This window comes from Uranotaenia lowii, chromosome 2, assembly GCF_029784155.1.
Source record: "Uranotaenia lowii strain MFRU-FL chromosome 2, ASM2978415v1, whole genome shotgun sequence".
NCBI classification, from domain to species: Eukaryota; Metazoa; Arthropoda; class Insecta; order Diptera; family Culicidae; genus Uranotaenia; species Uranotaenia lowii.
The window spans coordinates 175,675,959-175,695,764 of NC_073692.1; the positions used below are offsets into that span (position 1 = coordinate 175,675,959).

The 19,806-nt window shown below is 35.0% G+C and overlaps 1 protein-coding gene across 1 annotated transcript; it reads left to right on the top strand.

Moving 5' to 3' along the window:
* Positions 1–6,408: 6,408 nt before the first annotated feature.
* LOC129742112 (carbohydrate sulfotransferase 5-like) lies at positions 6,409–14,792 on the top strand. Its single transcript, XM_055733959.1, has 3 exons — positions 6,409–6,560; positions 6,633–7,223; positions 14,609–14,792. Exons 1-3 carry the CDS (start codon positions 6,409–6,411, stop codon positions 14,790–14,792), a joined length of 927 nt encoding a protein of 308 aa, XP_055589934.1.
* The last annotated feature ends 5,014 nt before the right edge of the window (positions 14,793–19,806 follow it).

A 19,806-nucleotide genomic window follows, 5' to 3' on the forward strand; every position in this document is an offset into this window, starting at 1 on the left:
TTACGCAGTTTGACCGCTGTGTTGTGATGGTCAAAGAAAATGAAAATGAATGATGACTAGAGTGAGAAGAATGTAGAGATGTGATGAAATTGATTATTACATTACATTGTTTACATTGGTGAGAAAAATATGCTAGCAGCTAGTTGCAAATGAAATTCAAAAGTTAAAAGAGGCATTGCAAATCTTCAGATAATTCCACCGATACACACAGACAGGGGCTAATGGACCTAAAAAGCGATCAAAATTAATTGCAGCCAATCGGTAAACGATAGTCATTTGTTGTCTCCACAACATTTTCATATTTTTTTGATGATCTTTCATATTTTTTGAAAGAAAAAAAGTATTTTTTCACCTGGAAGGAAGGTAAAAAAATATCTCTTAGGATAATAAGTGTAGGGACTTGATGTCTTGATAAAAGTCGTTGATCTTATTATTTAAGAAACTTTGTCGAAGACACCATCAAGATCGCATGAAAATCAAACAAGTTACGAATATTAAACATAATACAAGTAATTTTAAGTTATTATTTAATATTTTTTTGAATACGATTTAGAAACTTGGTATGTTTGAAAAAGTTATGTTTCTTCTAAAAACAGCAAAAAATGCGGGTTTTGTCTTCGAATTTTAAGTGTTTCTAGAAGAAAATGCTCATTTTTGATTGCTAGTTTGCAAAACAATCAGTCAAAAACTAATGTTAAATTTGTATATTAATGGAAAGCCAATAACATGACCGACAAAACCCATTCAAAAATTATATGAATTCGGCGACACGCTTAAAGATATAATTTACTGAAAAAGTACATTATTTTGGATATTTAGTAATATACCTGCTTTCTTCGTTGAATTATGTATTTGAAATGTTCCACAAAATTGTGTTTTTCAACAATTTTAATAACTTTTTCAAGTGTATATACCTACCAAGTTCCTAAATCGTATACTAAATAATAAAAAAAAACTGAAATAATTCGCATTATTTTTAAAATATTCGTAGCTTTTTTGATTTTCATGCGATCTTTATGATGTATTTTTAAAAGATTCTTAAAATGATAAGATCAACAACTTTTGTGAAGACACAAAAGAGATAATTTTTTTTCACTTTTGTCTTTAAAAAATATATGAAAGATCATAAAGAAAATATGAAAATGTTGTGAAGACATCAAATGGCGTTTGGCCGCTACAACTGTAGGTCAAATTTCCTCGAAACGGATATTTTGCGAACAGCTTTGGAGGGTTAAGCCAGGTACTACCGGCTTCCGGGAAATTTTGGCGACAGAACACTAGCGCCAAAATAGATTTTACGGACTTAGATCCAAGCTTAAATTGTGTAATTTGTTACACACACTACTGCATAAAAATCAAAGCAGCTCGCGTTTACTTTTTTTGTTTGCATCCCAGTTCTTTTTGTTTACACCACAGCACAGTGGTCAAAGTTGCAAAAAAAAAATGTGAATTTATACAAAGTTGTTTAAATGTGTTGAATATATATGTAACTGGATTGAACATTATGAGCTTGTGGAATATATGCCTGCAGTTGTTTTAATTTTTGATAAATAAAACATTGATTCTCTACGAGACCCTCGTTTCAAAATTCATTCAATCAAAACTTGGCTGTTTAACAAATTTGAGAAAATGAACTTGAAAATTATTCGAGTAGTGTCTTAATTTACATAAATTTGGTATGAGACATCCTCCCCTGTTTTACAAAGTGACATGGGTTATTCAAAACAATAAATCATCTATTACGCCAAATGTTCAAGTTTAATGAATTACAGTAAAAATGTAACAATTGTAAAAACCTGGGTAACTGGGCAGGACAATCAGATTGTTTGGCTTGCAAGATCCTTTCCTCCTGGGATCATATATCGGAAATTCCGCCTGCTGTACAGCTGTAATTCGATTTGATTTGGATTTGAAACATAAATTTATACACTTTCAACTCATCATCTTACCGGAGGAATAGAAGATTCCATTTTTCTCGAATTCTGCTAAAATGTGTCGCACTGGCAAACGATCGAGTTCGGTGTTGGCTGATTCCTCGCAAGAACGGGTAGCCAAAATTAATGATACATCTGTCTAATTGGTTCTTCTTGAATTTTTCATTAGCCGTTCCATCGGATGCTAAGCTGAAATTAAATTAGTTGATAACACATTCCTGAATCTCCTTCTTGCATCCTGATTTGGATTCAGAATCAAATTTCGTTCACTTTTAGTTTGTTAACTTACCGGTGTAGCGAATTTCGTTGAATTTTGATAAATGCTAGGCGAATCCGTTCCGCTGGCGAACGATCGGGGTCAGGGTTGACTGGAAACGGCCAGTTGTAACAAAATGTTCCATCAGAAGTGGGAACGAATATCAATCCACCCATAGTGCAAAATGATTGGCGTGAACAATGTAAACAAAAATCTTGTTTGGGAAAAGTGACGTTTGTTTTCAATGTATTAGTGAGAGGTGCAATCGTCAAGTGCAAAGCTTGGATCCCATCTCGTTGGATGGCAGCACCATATGCATTGTGTTGTTGTCTCCGAAGATTCGTTCGTGAAATAATATGCCCGATCATCTTGATAGTTAGGGATCTTTGGTTAAGCTTTGTTTGTTTGACTACTCATATGCACCTTAAATCATTAAGCCCGAAATGTTTTAATTAGTCTTCAAAAATACCACCATTTCTCATGGTTTTTATAAAAAATTAATATGAAATTGTATCAAATCATTCAATGCATTTCGAATTTCATGATCGCTGGCGTGGCTAAGTAGAACGAGTTCCACATCGCCAATGATTGCTACTCCGTGATTGATCAATTTTGTACAAGCGCCAAAAGAATGCAGCATGGGATTAGCAACTCATGCACAAAACTCATGCTCTCCCTTAAAAAAAAAGATCAATAACGGCGCCGGCCCCGTCCAAGTAGTCAAAGGGGGATGAAGGAAGGATTGTTAATAAGATACTTTTTAGGATCAACCATAAATCTGTTATTCCAGTTTTCTTCAAAAGCTTGTTTTGAAAAACTCTGAAAAAAAAACGAAAAGTCAGTGTCACCGGCTATAGAAACCGCCTATACGTCTGCGAATCTATGTTCAAGTATCAAAGGAAGGGTTATTTTAGTAAGGGAGAGGTTTGGATCAGGAGCCATTTTTGGAAAATGATGCAATCTTTGGTGGACCTACACCTCCTATTCTCCTAGACATTTCCTAAGGAAACTCCTAATATTTAATATCTACAAGGTGTTTTTGATTAAAAAATTTAAAAAGAATTGGAAATAGTCAAATTAAATACAACCAAAAGAAAAAAGTTCTACTATTAATTGATATTGAATTTCGCGTCGTTGCCCTGTTTCCGAGAATAAAAAATAGTTTCTTCCCTATCATTTTGCCTCTGATATGCTAAAATTACAATAATTACAGAAGTTAAACAAAACTTCTTATGCTTATGCATAATGCATTTTTCTCGTGAACAACTGAATCATTCTTCAAAATATGTGTTCAAATAGAAATGATTGGGTACTTAGCTTTGAATCTTCTCGAATGGCAAATTTTACAAAACTGATGCTTCTCCCTCATCTAAAGTGTCCAGTCTAGAATATTCCGGGTGATATATTCTGCTGCGAGCTTGAAGTAATTGAGCATTTAGAAGATGCTGGGACAACTTCTTCTTCAAACGGTTGCATCACCGGCCATTAAGTACAATCTTCCAAGGTTAAAAAGGAACTTTGTGTTGTTCATTTACACCGAAATATTGGGTATGGTAAACTTTTTCGACAGCTTCACCAATTTGATGATCTTTGTTGCATTAACTTATTTCGCCATGGATTTAATAGGTTCTTCAAGTATTGGACCAACTTCAAATAATTTTTCGAAGATCAATTTTTTTTGCGTCTTGTCACAACAAAGGATTGCTGCGATCCCCCTAACAGCTTTGGAGGGTTAAACCGAATATTACCGAATAATTGAGTTAAGTATTCGGCCGGATTGGCTCAATATCTATTTTTAAAATTTAACAGACTTTTAAAATTTTGGATAATCTATACAATATCCAAAATATTGAAAAAGCTACACAACCACCTAAAACTTGAGGTTTCAGTAAAACATTTTAGGCGTATTGTGTATCTTTCACTGTATATCGTGCTGGAAATTGCTTATATGTATCGGTTTATACTTTGATTATCGTTTATTCCTGATTTTCTTGGATATCTGTACCAACACATGAAAAGGATGTATCTCCATATATGGCGAATCGAGAAAAACGCTTTTGAAAAAAATGCAACCTATTTTAAATCGCTAATTAAACATCACTCGAAATGCTTGCATTTTATGAAAGACAAACGATTTTTAGAAGCAGCCCCTATATGTTAGAATATTATATCCGATCTTGCCCATAAATTCAGAAGGAAAGAACAAGGATACTTGATCCCTGGGGATCCTTGATCCCTTCGCTGTATCGCGAAACCGGAATGTCTTACAAACATCAAATGTTCTATAAAAATGTGCCAAACAGAACGAAACAACTGCTGTTTCCTCAACGAATTTAAAAAAAAAATGTTTTTCAAGCTATTGAATTTTATTTGAAAATTTAACAAAATGTGATTTGAAGATCTTTATTTATCACTTTAAAATGTCTCCCACATGCAAAATTATACTACCTAAAAACAATTATTCCAATATGTCAATTGTTAAAGTGTAGTATGAACTTTATAATGCCATATTTTCAAAGAAATAGTGAACACTCATTTTTTTTTAAGTTTTCCGAAATGTATGTTATGAGTTAAATTGATCCCTAGAGCAAAATTGCCAAACAAAATTCTGTGTTTTGCCGAAAAAAATTCTGACTTTATGTGATTTTACCCAAAAATTCTGTGAGAGTTTTCTCTGATCCTTATTTCATTAATTTCATTCAAAAATCATGTCAAATTACGTATTTTTAACATTTTACTAAAGAAAAATCGATTATCATTATCAATTTTCAGATATTTTTCCAATTCAAAGATGATTATCAAAAATTATATTTACATAGTAAATTAATTTTGAAAAAACGTCCAAAATTTTAAAATTCTGTGAAATTTGTGATTATATCTAAAATTCTGTGATCAGTGACATAGATTATGTGATGAAAATTGGCTCAAAATTCCGTCAAATTTTAGATTTTTCAATGATTTCGGCGCCTTTGCCCTAGAGTCCAAATAGATGTATTTTTCTTCTGACTGGATCGTGATCATTGATTATCACGGAATTACTAATACTTATCCGATTACTAATGATTATCCAGTAGTTATCTGTTGAAGGATTCAAAATATGTACTGTATTTATCTTGAAACTAGAATTACTTTAAGGCGGTATGCAATGACTTTCGAGTAATAGACAAACTTCTGAAATCCTCTTCGTCTTCTGAATATGGCAAAAAAAAAAGTCAACCAGCCTTTTATCTTTGTTTTTTTGCTAGATTTTTGCCTAGGGTCAGGGCACCCTGAATTAAGGATCGAATCTATTTTAGTAAAGGATAAAGTCTCCCTAAAGCTAAAAAATATCAAAATATATTTCGGCTCACAAAAGTGGAGCCGTATTTTGGAGCACATAAACTTGAAATAACACGTTGATTTTGCCCGGGTTTATTCACATTAATAACTAAATCAAATCAACAACTCAAATTCATCTTTGAAAAGTTTTAATTTTTGTGGCCAAAAATGATTTTTTTATTCCTTAGATACGATTTGAAAGCTGCGGCTGTGTTTCAATGAAAAATTTAAATTTTAAATAGCTTTCTTTCAAATTCTTCTGGTATGTTTTGGAATAATGCCTAGATTTTCTTCAGATTAGCTGTTTAAAAGAATTCAAAATATCGCCCAGAATTGCCGCAAGGACGGATATGTGTGATGGACAATATAGTATGCTTAACGTTAAGGACCATCCTTCTTTTTAACAACTTTTTAGAAACCATATTGGTTAAATTAGACTTTTCTCTAATTCGGTACCAACTAAGCAATTTCAAATAGCTTGGCTCCTGTTTCGACATTTTTTGTCTCAAATTGAGGTGGAATTCATGTTATTTCAGTAAGTGGTAACATTTTGATATCAGCCTATCTTTGAATGGAATGCGCTAAAATACATTTAAAATCTTCTTGACCTTCGCTTGATCGTTTTTTTTGTACGGGATTTTCATCCTCTGGGGAAAAAAATCGCTTCTGTTTTTTTTCTTCTTAAAAACTCGACAAGATATTCGACAGAATATTCGACCGAATATTCGTTTCAACGAAGAGTTAAAAAGGTCGATATTCGATATTCGGCCGTTGACCGAATACCACTATTCAGTACATCTCTAATTCCTATAAAATTCATGTTTCTTTTATTTTTTAGGTCTCATCTGTGAAAAAAGTTGAAAAGACAACTCTTCAAAGCCCCAATCGTGTACTTTGGCAATGAAGCTGAGGATCAATTGGATCTGTATTTGGGGCATATTCTCTTTGCTCATTTTATTCGTTATCATCGCCCTTCGATTACTGGGAGATGGCTTCAAACCGGAGGAACGTGCAGCCATTTTACGCCTGAAAGAGGTCCACGAGTATCCAAGGTAAGTGACTCATTTCAGGCGATTCAGTGGAAATATCATTTTTTTTTTTCAAATACTTTTCGGTGCTTTAAGATTGGAGCTTTTAACGTCTGGATCTGACGATGGCGATTCTGAATTTAATTCGTTGCCGGAAAAAACGCTCAGATTACTAGAAGAAGTGCTCGAGTTCCAACGACTTCGTTTGCGTGAAGAGTTGTTTAAATTCTCAGATGACAGGGGAGTGTTCCGAGGCTCCAATCTGAGTCTCGAAAATGGAGGTCAACCCGTGAGAAGTCTGATAGTTTCAACTTGGCGGTCTGGATCGACATTCCTAGGTCAGATTTTGAATTCGGTACCGGGAAGTTTTCATCACGAGGAACCGTTGATCGAGTATGATATCAATCAGATACGTCGGCCGTCACACGTTAAGATTGCCCTCAATTATATCAAACAACTGTTCAACTGCAACTACACCGGATTGGAGTACATGCTGGATTCTAGCCACTCTACCACTTATTTCAGCTTTAGACTAAATAAGCGGCTATGGCCTTATTGTAAGCTTTATATGAACTTCTGTTTGGATCCCAAGCTGATGGAGCCTTTCTGCAAACTGTTTCCCGTACAAAACATGAAAATCGTAAGACTACGGGCATCGCTTCTAACACCTCTTCTTGAAGATACCAGGTAAGATTTTTCTTTAGTTTTGATTGAAATGGGTTATCCTGTACATTACAATAAAAAAAAACTTGTGATAGTATGAGCTATCTTACACTTTTAGTATCAACTATTGAAAAGACCGGAGGAAGTATTAAGTTTGCTTCAAAGTACAATTAAAAAAAAACAGATTAATCATTAGCAACCTAGCGGGCTTTTAAACCTGTAGATCAAATTTAAGCCGTTATATTTAATTTATTCGTTCGATTAAATCTCTTGATAACAATTAACTTTCGACGCCCTTATAAACGTCACTGTTTGAACCTTAGTATGAGACCCTTAGTTAGACTCTTGTGGAAAATCACGCGTGAAGTTATAGGTTAATAGACCAGAAAGTTTCGTCTCTCGATCACAGTTAATCTTCTTCTAGTCTGAAGTGATGTGACGGAAGTGAAGGGAGAAAAAAAAGCGAGCAGACACATATTGTCGTAACACCTGGCTGATTTTAACGGCAAAAATAGACCTTCTTCACTTTCTTTTCGTTTAACAATAAACACAGCCTAGCGGAACTTGATCTAAAAATGGAAAAATATAAATAGATGCTACACTAGCGAGGGGAACGAGAAATTTATGGTCTGGCTGGAGGTTTTTATTACTGGGTTGGGGTGCTGCAAGTGAGCTTTATATTTATCTTTGAAAACCATTTACCACTCATGATGAACCTTTTTTGCGATAATTTTCTACTAGAGTACTTTTGAAAATGCGTTTCAGAGAGTTATCGGCTGAAATAGCAATAGTTGGATCTGTTTTTTTTTGGTAAAGTATGTAAATTATGTTTAAAAATCTTTAAAAAAAATCACCAAATGCAGTTTGAAATATGAAGAATCGTTTGGCATTATTAACACAGAAACGATCATTTTGCACTTATACCCCTTGGCTCTGAGGGTCTCATTTCTTTTCCTGAAATTGCTTCGCTATAACTTAATGAATGTTGAAATAACTGTTTCGGGAAAACTCATAAACTCATGGTTGGAAATGGGTTTTTTGGTTTCATATGTGGTTATTTTCAAGTTAAGAAATATACAACAAACACACTTTTTCACCATGTAATGCCGATCTTACTGAAAAATTAAGTTAAATGACACAGAAGAGATTTCCAGAATAAACTGGCACTAATGGATCATATTTGCTGTATGTAATTTTAAAAGTTTGTAAGATTTGTGTACTCTGAGAAAAAATCAGGGCAAAATCTGTGCCTGAGCAATATCTGGACGAAGGGACAAAAGTCTGTCTGTGAACGAAAAAAATGACAACGTTAGCACACGAGGATTGAATCCGGCAAAGGATCAAACGCTTATGAAAAACCTTGCAAAGTGATTCTGCCAGAGAACTTTGTGACTCAATGGTTTCACGTGAAGTGAACGGTTTTCAAAAGCAAATGTAAGCAGCACTTAAAATATGAAAAATTAACCTGAAAATGCTTCTGAATATTGAATATTTCACAGTTAGCACATTGGCTACTTCATAAGCTTTCGTTAGTTTATTCTTGAAGTTCGATTCTCGATGACATTGAAAAAATAACCTTAGCATTTGTTGTGTGAAGCATCGACACAAGCCTCCAACTGATGCCAATATTAAATCAACCAACTTTGTCAATAATCTGCGAAAATAATAAACTGTTTAGAATATGCTTGCCAGATTGCCCGGTTTTGCCAGGATATTTAATACAAAATTTGAGAGAAGTCATATTAGATTCATATGAAATGAAATAGAGATATTCATCACTATAAATGAGAAACACTGCTTCGAACATTTTGACGCAGCATTAACAGTGATGAATACCACCCTGAAAAAAGTTACCCCATTTTTGAAGTCTAATAAGAGGACAGCTTGAAATTGAAAGGCGAGTTGAGAAGACAGCCTGAAAGTATCGATAGAAATTTCAAGCGAGTTGAAAAGAGAGCTTGAAATCGAAAAGCGAGTTGAGAGGACAGCCTGAAAGTATTAATGAAATTTTCAAACGAATTGAGACGACAGCTTGAAATTGAAAAGCGAGTTGAGAGGACATCCTGAACGTATCGATAGAAATTTCAAGCAATTTGAGAGCACAGTTTAAAATTGAAAGGCGAGTTGAGAGGACAGCCTGAAAGTATAAATAGAATTTTTAAGCGAGTTGAGAGGATAGCTTGAAATTGAAAGGCGAGTTGAGAGGACATCTTGAACGTATCGATAGATATTTCAAGCGAGTTGAAAAGACAGCTTGAAATCGAGAGACGAGTTGAGAGGACAGTCTGAAAGTATTAATTGAATTTTCAAGCGAGTTGAGAGGACAGCTTGAAATCGAAAGACGAGTTGAGAGGACAGTCTGAAACTATTAATTGAATTTTCAAGCGAGTTGAGAGGACAGCTTGAAATCGAAAAGCAAGTAGAGAGGACAGCATGAAAGTATAAATAGAATTTTCAAGCTAGTTGAGAGGACAGCTTGAAATTGAAAGGCGAGTTGAGAGGACAGCCTGAACATATCGATAGAAATTTCAAGCGAGTTGAAAAGACAGCTTGAAATCGAAAGGCGAGTTGAAGGACAGTCTGAAAGTATTAGTTGAATTTTCAAGCGAGTTGAGAGGACAGCTTGAAATCGAAAGGCGAGTTCAGAGGGCAGCATGAAAGTATAAATAGAATTTTCAAGCGAGTTGAGAGGACAGCTTGAAATTGAAAGGCGAGTTGAGAAGACAGCCTGAAAGTATCGATAGAAATTTCAAGCGAGTTGAAAAGAGAGCTTGAAATCGAAAGGCGAGTTGAGAGGACAGCCTGAAAGTATTAAGATGGAATTTTCAAACGAATGGAGACGACAGCTTGAAATTGAAAAGCGAGTTGAGAGGACATCCTGAACGTATCGATAGAAATTTCAAGCAATTTGAGAGCACAGTTTAAAATTGAAAGGCGAGTTGAGAGGATAGCATGAACGTATGGATATAAATTTCAAGCGAGTTGAAAAGACAGCTTGAGATCGAAAGGCGAGTTGAGAGGGCAGCATGAAAGTATAAATAGAATTTTTAAGAGAGTTGAGAGGACAGCTTGAAATTGAAAGGCGAGTTGAGAGGACATCCTGAACGTATCGATAGAAATTTCAAGCGAGTTGAAAAGACAGCTTGAAATGGAAAGGCGAGTTGAGAGGGCAGCATGAAAGTATAAATAGAATTTTTAAGCGAGTCGAGAGGACAGCTTGAAATTGAAAGGCGAGTTGAGAGGACAGTCTGAAAGTATTAATTGAATTTTCAAGCGAGTTGAGAGGACATCCTGAACTTATCGATTGAAACTTCAAGCAATTTGAGAGCACAGTTTAAAATTGAAAGGCGAGTTGAGAGGACAGCCTGAACGTATCGATAGAAATTTCAAGCGAGTTGAGAGGACAGCCTGAAAGTATAAATATAATGTTTAGGCGAGTTGAGAGGACAGCTTGAAATTGAAAGGCGAGTTGAGAGGACAGCCTGAACGTATCGATAGAAACTTCAAGCAAATTGAGAGGACAGCTTGAAATTGAAAGGTGAGTTGAGAGGAAAGCCTGAACGTATCGATAGAAATTTCAAGCGAGTTCAGAGGACTGCTTGATATTGAAAGGCAAGTTTGGAGCTGTCGGAAACATCCATTTTCCTTAAACCGTCTATCACTTCCAAAACTACTTTTCAGAATGATCAATCAGCGTTCCTCCGTTCGTGTTCTTCTTGCTTTCTCGCTCTTCCTCTTTTCAGAGCAACCCGGTTCTTTCCTCTCTCATTCTCTCTTGGCAAGAGTCATGCAACGGGTAACGCTGGCTATTTTCGTTAAACGAAATGATTTTCTCGCTGGCACAACGGGAGGATTATGCACTCAAAGAAATGTTAATACAACTTAACGAATCATGCACTCAAAGAAATGTTTCAATTAAAATTATTAAATTTCCAATATTCCATCCTGTTTTTTTTTTAATTCCATTTTTTTTTATTTATCTATCGTTAATTTATTTTATCATTATTTTCTCTTTTAATCTCTATTGTTCTCTATAGGAGCCTGAAAGTATCGATAGAAATTTCCATCGAATTGAGAAGACAGCTTGAAATTGAAAGGCGAGTTGAAGGACAGTCTAAGTGTTTTATCTAGTGGGAAACCAAACGGATTGGATAGGAAGCTTGAAAAAGAAATAATTGGAAATTATGTGGACAGGGAGGACATATCTTATCAAATTGATGTTCAGGCGGGTCGAGAGAACAGCCTAAGATAAGATTGAAACTTAAAGCGAGTCAAAAAGGCAGCTTGGAATTTGTAAAAAATAGTTTGTCGAGCTTGAAATTGAGCTGAGCTGACAGAAAAGCTTGAGATCAGATTCAATTAGGGGTCGAGTCTTAAAGTGAACATAAAAGAACAACTACAATATCATATAAATTTGAAAATCAAGCGAGTTAAGAAAACGGCTTTAGATAAGATTCAACTATGATCCAAGTCGAGGAGAAAGTTTGATATAAGGAAAAGGCGTGTCGAAAGGAAGGCTTGAAGAAAGCTTGTAAAAAACAATCCAAACGTATACATATAGGAGATAACAGCTCAAATATATTTACAACTTAAAGTAAGTTGACAGGATTGTTTAGCATTGACAAACAAAACTCATAAAGACAGCTTCCCCATTTGAGGAATAAACTGGAGAGTGTTTTGAGAGGACAGCTTTGGTATCTGATCAAATAAATAATCAGGTGGATCGAGAGAACAGCATGAACAAAAAATAAAAACAGTTAGGCGAGTCTTGTATTAAATTTAAAGTTAAAAAAATGAAAAGTAAAAGCGTTTATTTCATTGACAACTGCAGTTAGGGGAGATGGGGGCATAATGGCCACCTTAAGGAAAACGGTTATTTAACCATAGAAAATAGCTATAATATGGAGGTTACATTATTGTTTCGTGTTCAGACACTTGAAAAGCCTATTCCCTAACGGGCTGAAACGTGAAAAACTAGATGAAAACGTTAAAAAATGCATTTTTAAAAATTTTGCCAAAAGCTGAAAACCAGCCACTGTGGAGGCATAATGAGAACCCCCCCTGAGGCAGTATGAGCACCATTAATCAGGGCAAAATGTGCGTTTTCTGCCGGGGAATCTAGCAGCGAATTCAATTCGATGAAGTCAGGTGAGTCGTAGATTCATCCAACAAAGCAGTAACAAAATAATCTAGGTCTGTTTGTAGAATACAAACAATTCACGCACGCTCATACATTATGTGCTTTGTTCGGAGGATGATGCTACTAGCCGTATAATGTAACAATAAAAAAATCGATCACGAATTGTAAATGGAAAAAAATCACCTCGAACAGAAATCTAACGCTAGTCTTTTGATAACTGCTTTTGATTAGGCTAAGTCGTCGGATGAAAACTAGTCAAGGTGTGGCGCTATAAATCAATTTCAATTCGCTGCTAGATTCTACGGCAGAAAATGCTCATTATGCCTCGATAATATGGTGCTCTATATGCCCCTAGTCAACAAATTTAAGTAAAAACGTGTTTTAAAATTGATAAAAGTGAAAAATCAAAAATTTTATGATGGTAAAAATTGAGAAACAATGTGTACATCATGTTGCAGTGCGTACATTATAGATCAAGGTTATTTTAAGATCATAAGAGCTTATTTCGTGGTGCTCAAAAATTATAATATTTTCGTAACTTGAGAACCAAGCTAGTTTTTTTTAAATATCTCTGTAAAGATGATAAGGAGATTCCTTTTTTTGTGAAAAATTAATACTATAGGAAGTACGAAACAAATCCTCATGAAAATTTATTTAAGAAAATACGTACTTTCGTAGAAAAGAGTAGTGCTCATTATGCCCTGGGTGCTCGTTATGCCCTCATCTCCCCTACATTAAGGATAACTGACTAAATGTGTTGTCCTGTACATTAGTTCGAATTTTGTCAAAAGCACAGAGAAGAAGTTCTATAATCAATACTTCATGCATTACTGTAAAAAACTATCTTCTTTGCGTGAGCACTGGAGGAAGATAAATTTGGATCAAAACGCACAATTTATGGAAAACAAAATTGACCTTAATGTGCAAAGTATAATGTGTGGTGTTTCAGAATAAACAGCAAATTTGAGTTTATTGTTGATTTCAAAATTTTATACAACGTGGTTTCATGTTAACTCAGGGAGACAATGAATTGAAATTGAGAATAGATTGAGCCATCATAGGCAACGTTATAGAATTAGTAATTTCAGGTTTGACATAGCTGGCATGTTTGAAACAATTTACGCTTAACCCTTCGTTTCACAAAGTAACAAATTTGCAACAATTAATGTATAGAAAAATCGAAAAATCGTATTTTATTTTAATTTTTTTTTCTTGATGTACTCATCTTTTTCAACTGCTAGAAATGATTTTTAAGGAAAAATAAAAAATCATGAATCGAAGGGTTAAGGCACAATTTTCCCGTATATTTAGATAAAGTGCTGCTATAAAGCCTAAATACCCCTATTCTGAACATAGTTAAGCATCGAAAACGCACAAAAGCACACAATTTTTCAAACCTACTTCACAAATATTTATTGATAGGATTCATGGCAGAAGCCAAGAAGACGAGTGTTCTTGAATCGGTATTTCAAATTTTGATAATTGTTCTATCACGTTTCCCTGTTTCCATTATCACATTTTATTGAAAAAAATATTAAAAGAAACGACTTTATAACAGATTCTTTGTAATTTTATTAATGTTATTTTGTTTTGGATAGGAGGGGGATGTGTGAATGGATTAAATCGACACCACGTCCATCGTCACAAGCGTGTACGCAGTCAGACAGTCAGTCGGCTAGCGAGCGAGTGGTGAGTCGAGTAGTGTGTGTGATTCCCTCGGTAGTTCGTGATTAGTCGACTTCCGGTGCTGCTTCCGGGGTTCGGAGCTCCGGACCGGTCTGCACAATTGGAAAATATTTCAAATCTTCAGATGAAAAAATCTTCTTCCTCTTACTTTGAATGTTTTTGTTTTGAAGCGGTGCCTGGTCGTCTCGGAAAAAATATTAAAATAAACGACATGGACACTATAACAAAAATTGCTATGTTAAAAAAAGTTACCGTAGAGCTATCTGGTGGCGACATTGCCTAGCTCTCTGGCTGTGTTTGCCAAGTTTTGAAACAGAGTGAGTGTCCCGTCTGTTTGTCTGTGGTCTAAGCTCAATCCTGATTTAAGATGAAAATGAGATGCAGACGGCAGGCGTGGGTTATATTATTTTAAATTATCTATACAGTTGTAATTCTTAGTTTACAAACATCATTACTTGTATTGCATCTATTGTAATGTAGTGTTTTGTCTGATGTCTAATCATTATATTTTTCATGAACAGTTCGAATACACTTGGAATAATTAAAAATCATTAATACAATACTCTAACTGATCAAATTTCAGCTTGAATTTGAGGATTATATTGCTGATTCGAGATCCTCGGGGTATCCTAGGGTCCCGAAAGCATGTAAGCTGGTGCGATAACCATCCGGATTGCTACTATCCGCCGATAGTTTGTAACGATTTGCTACAAAATTACAATGCGGCCGTTGAACTAAAACGACGTTTCCCATCGCGATTCACGTAAGTAACATTAGGTAAAGCATAGGGTTATTTAAAAAAAAGAATGATTTTTTTTCTATATTTACAGGGTAATTCGGTATGAAGAACTTGCTCTACAACCGTATGAAAAAACGGAAGAGCTCTTACAGTTCATAGGTCTTCCCTACAATCTGGCGGTTACGAAATTTTTGGACTTCCATACAAAAGTCAGCGACGGGAAGCGAATGTCGGTGTATAGGAATTCTAAAAGTAATGCATTTTACTGGACACGGGATCTAACCTTCGAAGAGGTAAGTTGAACGAATGTTTAGATGTTCAGAACATGTCAGTTCTTAGCGAGTTCTCACTCGGTATCGCGACCTCTGATAAGCTAAGAAAAGAGTAAATATTATTTGAAGAATTTTAAATGCTTCTAATTTAGAGGAACGGCGAAATCCCTTTTTAAATCAATAAAATTTGTTCTTTAGAATATGAAATAGGGATGGAAACTATAATTGAAAACCACACAATTATCTATAAATACACAGTTTTGTACAGATAAATTCTTCTAATAATTCATAGCAATAGCGAGAGTATTTCTGTGGCCGTGATAATCTTGAAGTTCTATTTTTTATTCCTATTTTTTTCTCTTCAACAGGTTAAAACAATCCAGAACAGCTGTGGAGATGCCCTGAAGAGTTGGGGGTACAAAAACGTAACTAGTGAATCGGAAATGTACGGGTTCAATCCTTTACTGCCATATATCGTTTAAGCAAAATTCTAAAATAAACTGTTACCACCAATTGCTGTTCTAAGTTAATACGCAACAGTGTTAACTATTGTTTAGTATAGAAAAATTTCTTATATATAATAATGGAGGCATTTTCTTTGTAACACCATCACATATTATTGAAATGAAGTGAAATTTGGTATCCGAAGGTTTTCCGGGTCGGAGATGGTTTGTATACATAATAGATTCAAGTATCTAAATTTGATGGAAAGAGAACCCCCATACAAAATCAACTTAAAATAGGACACAACTCGAACAAATTTAAGTCAATTTTTATAAAAATTGATTCCTGAGTACGAAACAGTTAAGGATATGTAGATAAAGTTAAACATTTATAACAATTTATTAAATTAAAGGTAAAACGAAATTTACCGGGTCAGCTAGTTTATTAGAACCCTAGTGTAAAATAGATTTAAAAAAAACAAAACAAATGTGATAAAATTATGTTGTTTAAATAGAGAACAATAGAGAGAAATTGCGCCTTAAGGTTTCCGTTACGTTCGTTGTTCATAAAGCCGTCACGGTGTCTCTGGGAGACAACTTTATTTTTCGAAAATTAGCATCGCTAATTTTTGTACCATTCGAAAGCTAGGGCCCTCCCTTTTCATTTGAGCTCAAATTTAAAATAATCCACCGGGGGGTCTAGAACATTTAATTTTTTTGACGATTTTATAAACTTTTTAACGATTTTTTTTATAAAAAAACAAAATCATACTAATCACTGTGAAAACGCTCGTCTTACCTTTAACGTAAATCCAACATCATATGTCATTAATATAATTTAGTAGGAAATTTCTCTGGCTACAATTTTGCAGAAAACATCAAAGTGATAAAAATTGAGAGAAAAGAGTTGGAATGTCACAAACAGAATGAGCTTAGTTATTGACTGTAGAGTGTATAAATGTTCAAAACGGTTTATTTACATTAAGAAATCAATATTTTACAAGAAATTGATCAGGATTATCTGAAGTTATGAGCATTTGTAGTGTTTTATTTTGGAAAAAATGTCTCCCGCCTTTCTTGAAAATTTAGTTATTTATATTTTGAGCTTAGTTAGTTTGAATACTTCATGAACAAACATTTGGGACTAGGAACCAAATTAGATTAACCTCTTACATTCATGCTCAAATTTTAAATAATTCACCTGGATTTCAAAATAAAACATCTTTGTTGAAAATCTTATATTCTTTTTGATGATTTCTGAAGGTTTTCATACTTTTCACTTTTGATTGATTGTAAAACTTTACAATCACAATCACAAGCATGGTAAAGTGTCATATATAAAATTAAAAAAAAAATCAACCTATTGTTTATGCTTGATTGCTAGATTAGTGTTTTTGGAAGCACTTGTTACGAAAAATGTGGTCGAATTTATGTTTTCAAGCTAAAATTATAGATTCTTCGTTTTTCTCAAAAGTACACGAACTGATACTAATGTCTCTCATTGTTTTTTTTTTTTTTTGATAAAAAGGAAAAAGAAGATTACAAAATCTCAACATCAACTTTGTTTTCAACAATTTTAAGAGATTGATTTAATGTAATACTATTATCTGGAAATATTCTCTCAATTTACTTTAAGTTGTCACATCTGAAGTTTTCAGATTTTTTTGCGAATTTTTTTATCTTTTTCTGAAAATTTTGCATTTGTTCAAATCGATGACTTTTGTTCAAAAGAAATAAAAAAAAACTTGGGGTTTTATCTGATAGTAAGCAACACTGCAAACATTTGTCTGAGGATTCCTGCATTTTTGACTTTCCACTGAAATGTTATTTTCTTACTTCTATGAAAACAAAATATAACCTCGTGTCATGAACAGTATTTAAAACAGTGGCTACAAATGCTTAAAATAGCTTTTGCTACATATATTTGCCAAAATTAAGCACTTATTTTGGAAAAGTACCTAACATTGCTCAAAGTATGAAATGAGTAACCAAATTTTCGAGTCAAGCAGGTACCATCTTTTTTATATAGCTGGAACAAATTTGAAATCTATCTTTTGCCATTAGGAGTTGAAACATCACGAGGAAGGAGGGGGGGATTCAAAATAAAAATTGATTCAAATTTTCAATACATTGGAAAAAAAATGAACTAAAGCTGGCTTGCAACAAACTTGTATCAATCTACATTGCACAAAATCATACAATCGAGAAAATTAACATCGAACATTTGAAAAAAATTTCTAAACGAAAGGTGATATTACTCCCATCTTCTACAGTTTGGCTTTCGCCCTTTTAACTGTTTGAATTTTCGAAGAATGTATGAAATTTTTGTTTAAAATACCTTAAACTTTGTTTATTTCCACTGCCCACATCGGATTTTTGGAAAAATCGGAGTGACAAAAATAAAAAGAATTTGATTTTTGTTCCGGAACAATAAAAACCCCAAAATGCTTAAGATAATCTTGATCAATTTCATGTAAAATATTGATTTTTGATGTAAATAAACCGTTTTGAACATTTATACACTCTACAATCAATAACTAAGCTCGTAGAATACTTTTCCTGGTCTTAGTACAATCAGTAATGAGAAGTTTTATAAGATTTTTCAAATGAAATAATAATCACTGTGTTTGTGGAATTCCAACTCTTTTCTCTCAATTTTTATCACTTTGATGCCTTCTACAAAATTGTAGCCAGGGAAATTTCCTATTAAATAATATTTTGATATATGATGTTGGATTTACGTTAAAGGTAAGACGAGCGTTTTCACAGTGATTAGCATGATTTTGTCTTTGAAAAAATCCGTTTAAAAGGTTATAAAATCTTCGAAAAAAATTAAATGTTCTAGACCCCCCGGTGGATTATTTCAAATTTGGACTCAAATGAAAGGGAAAAGTCCCAGCTTTCGAATGGTGCAAAAATTAGCGATGCTAATTTTCGATAAATAAAATCGTTCCATCAGAGACACCGTGGCCGTTCTTGTGCACCGATTGTTTGTCCCCACTCCTTTTCCAGCCAGCAAGCTATAGGAAAAAACAAAAAAAATCATTGTACTTTTCAATGTTTCCAACATTAATAATAAACTTTATTCTTTTTAAGTAATACTTACCATTTAGAACACCAAAATTCAAGTATGAAGTCAAATCAGATTTGTGAGAGACCGCTTTCTTTGTTCATTTCAGCCGCCATAATGAATCACGGTGTTCATTATTTTTTTCACAATGCCGCTTCTCCCATATTTCAAAAGAAATTCTTATGAAAACGGCGAACTTTATAAGACTCTTATGAAAACTTCTATTTTATTTTATTTTTTATTTACATAGTATTCCGTCTCACGACATACATAACTTGATGGACATAATTCCTAAAATTCACTCGGTCCATGGCAACCGTTCTCCAATTTCTCGGGCACCCCACGTTCGCCAGATCACGCTCCACTTGGTTTAACCACCTCGCTCGTTGCGCCCCTGCTCGTCTTGTTCCTACCGGATTCGTAGCGAACACCTGTTTTGTAGGACAGTCGTCCGGCATTCTCGCAACATGTCCCGCCCAGCGTATCCGGCCAGCCTTCACCATACTGGGTTCGCCGTAGAGTCGCGCGAGCTCGTGGTTCATCCTTCGCCTCCACACTCCGTTCTCCTGTACGCCGCCAAAGATGGTTCTTAACACTCGTCGCTCGAATACCCCGAGTGTACGCAGGTCCTCCTCGAGCAATATCCATGTCTCGCGCCCGTAGAGAACAACCGGTCTAATGAGCGCCATATACAGGTTACACTTCGTGCGAGGGCTAAGTCTTCTCGACCGCAGTTGCTTGTGGAGTCCATAGTAGGCACGACTTCCGCTGAAAATTCGCCTCCGGATCTCACGGCTGGTGTCATTGTCTGCGGTCACCAGTGAGCCGAGATAGACAAAGTCTTCGACAATATCCAGCTCATCGCCGTCGATCATGACCTTGTTATTACTGGACAAGCGGGTTCGGTCGGTCTCGGATCCGCAGGCCAGCATGTACTTCGTCTTGGACGTATTAATCATCAACCCAATCCTTCCTGCTTCGCGTTTCAGTTTGCGGTAGATCTCCTCCACCGCCGCAGATGATCTGCCGACTATATCAATGTCATCGGCAAAGCAGATAAGTTGACTGGATCTGTTGAAAATCGTGCCCCGCATTTGGCCCACCGCTCGTCAAATAACACTTTCTAGCGCCACGTTGAACATCATGCAGGATAGACCATCACCTTGTCGAAGCCCCCTGCACGATTCGAATGAACTCGACAATTCACCCGAAATCCGCACACAGCACTGCGTTCCATCCATCGTCGCCTTGTTCAAT

Bases quoted from the DNA above. Each gene is read 5' to 3' on its own strand.
- LOC129742112 (XM_055733959.1), top strand. From the start codon at position 6,409: ATGAAGCTGAGGATCAATTGGATCTGTATTTGGGGCATATTCTCTTTG. The intron at 6,561-6,632 runs GTAAGTGACTCA...CGGTGCTTTAAG, and splicing joins GAGGTCCACGAGTATCCAAG to ATTGGAGCTTTTAACGTCTG. The intron at 7,224-14,608 runs GTAAGATTTTTC...ATCAAATTTCAG, and splicing joins CCTCTTCTTGAAGATACCAG to CTTGAATTTGAGGATTATAT.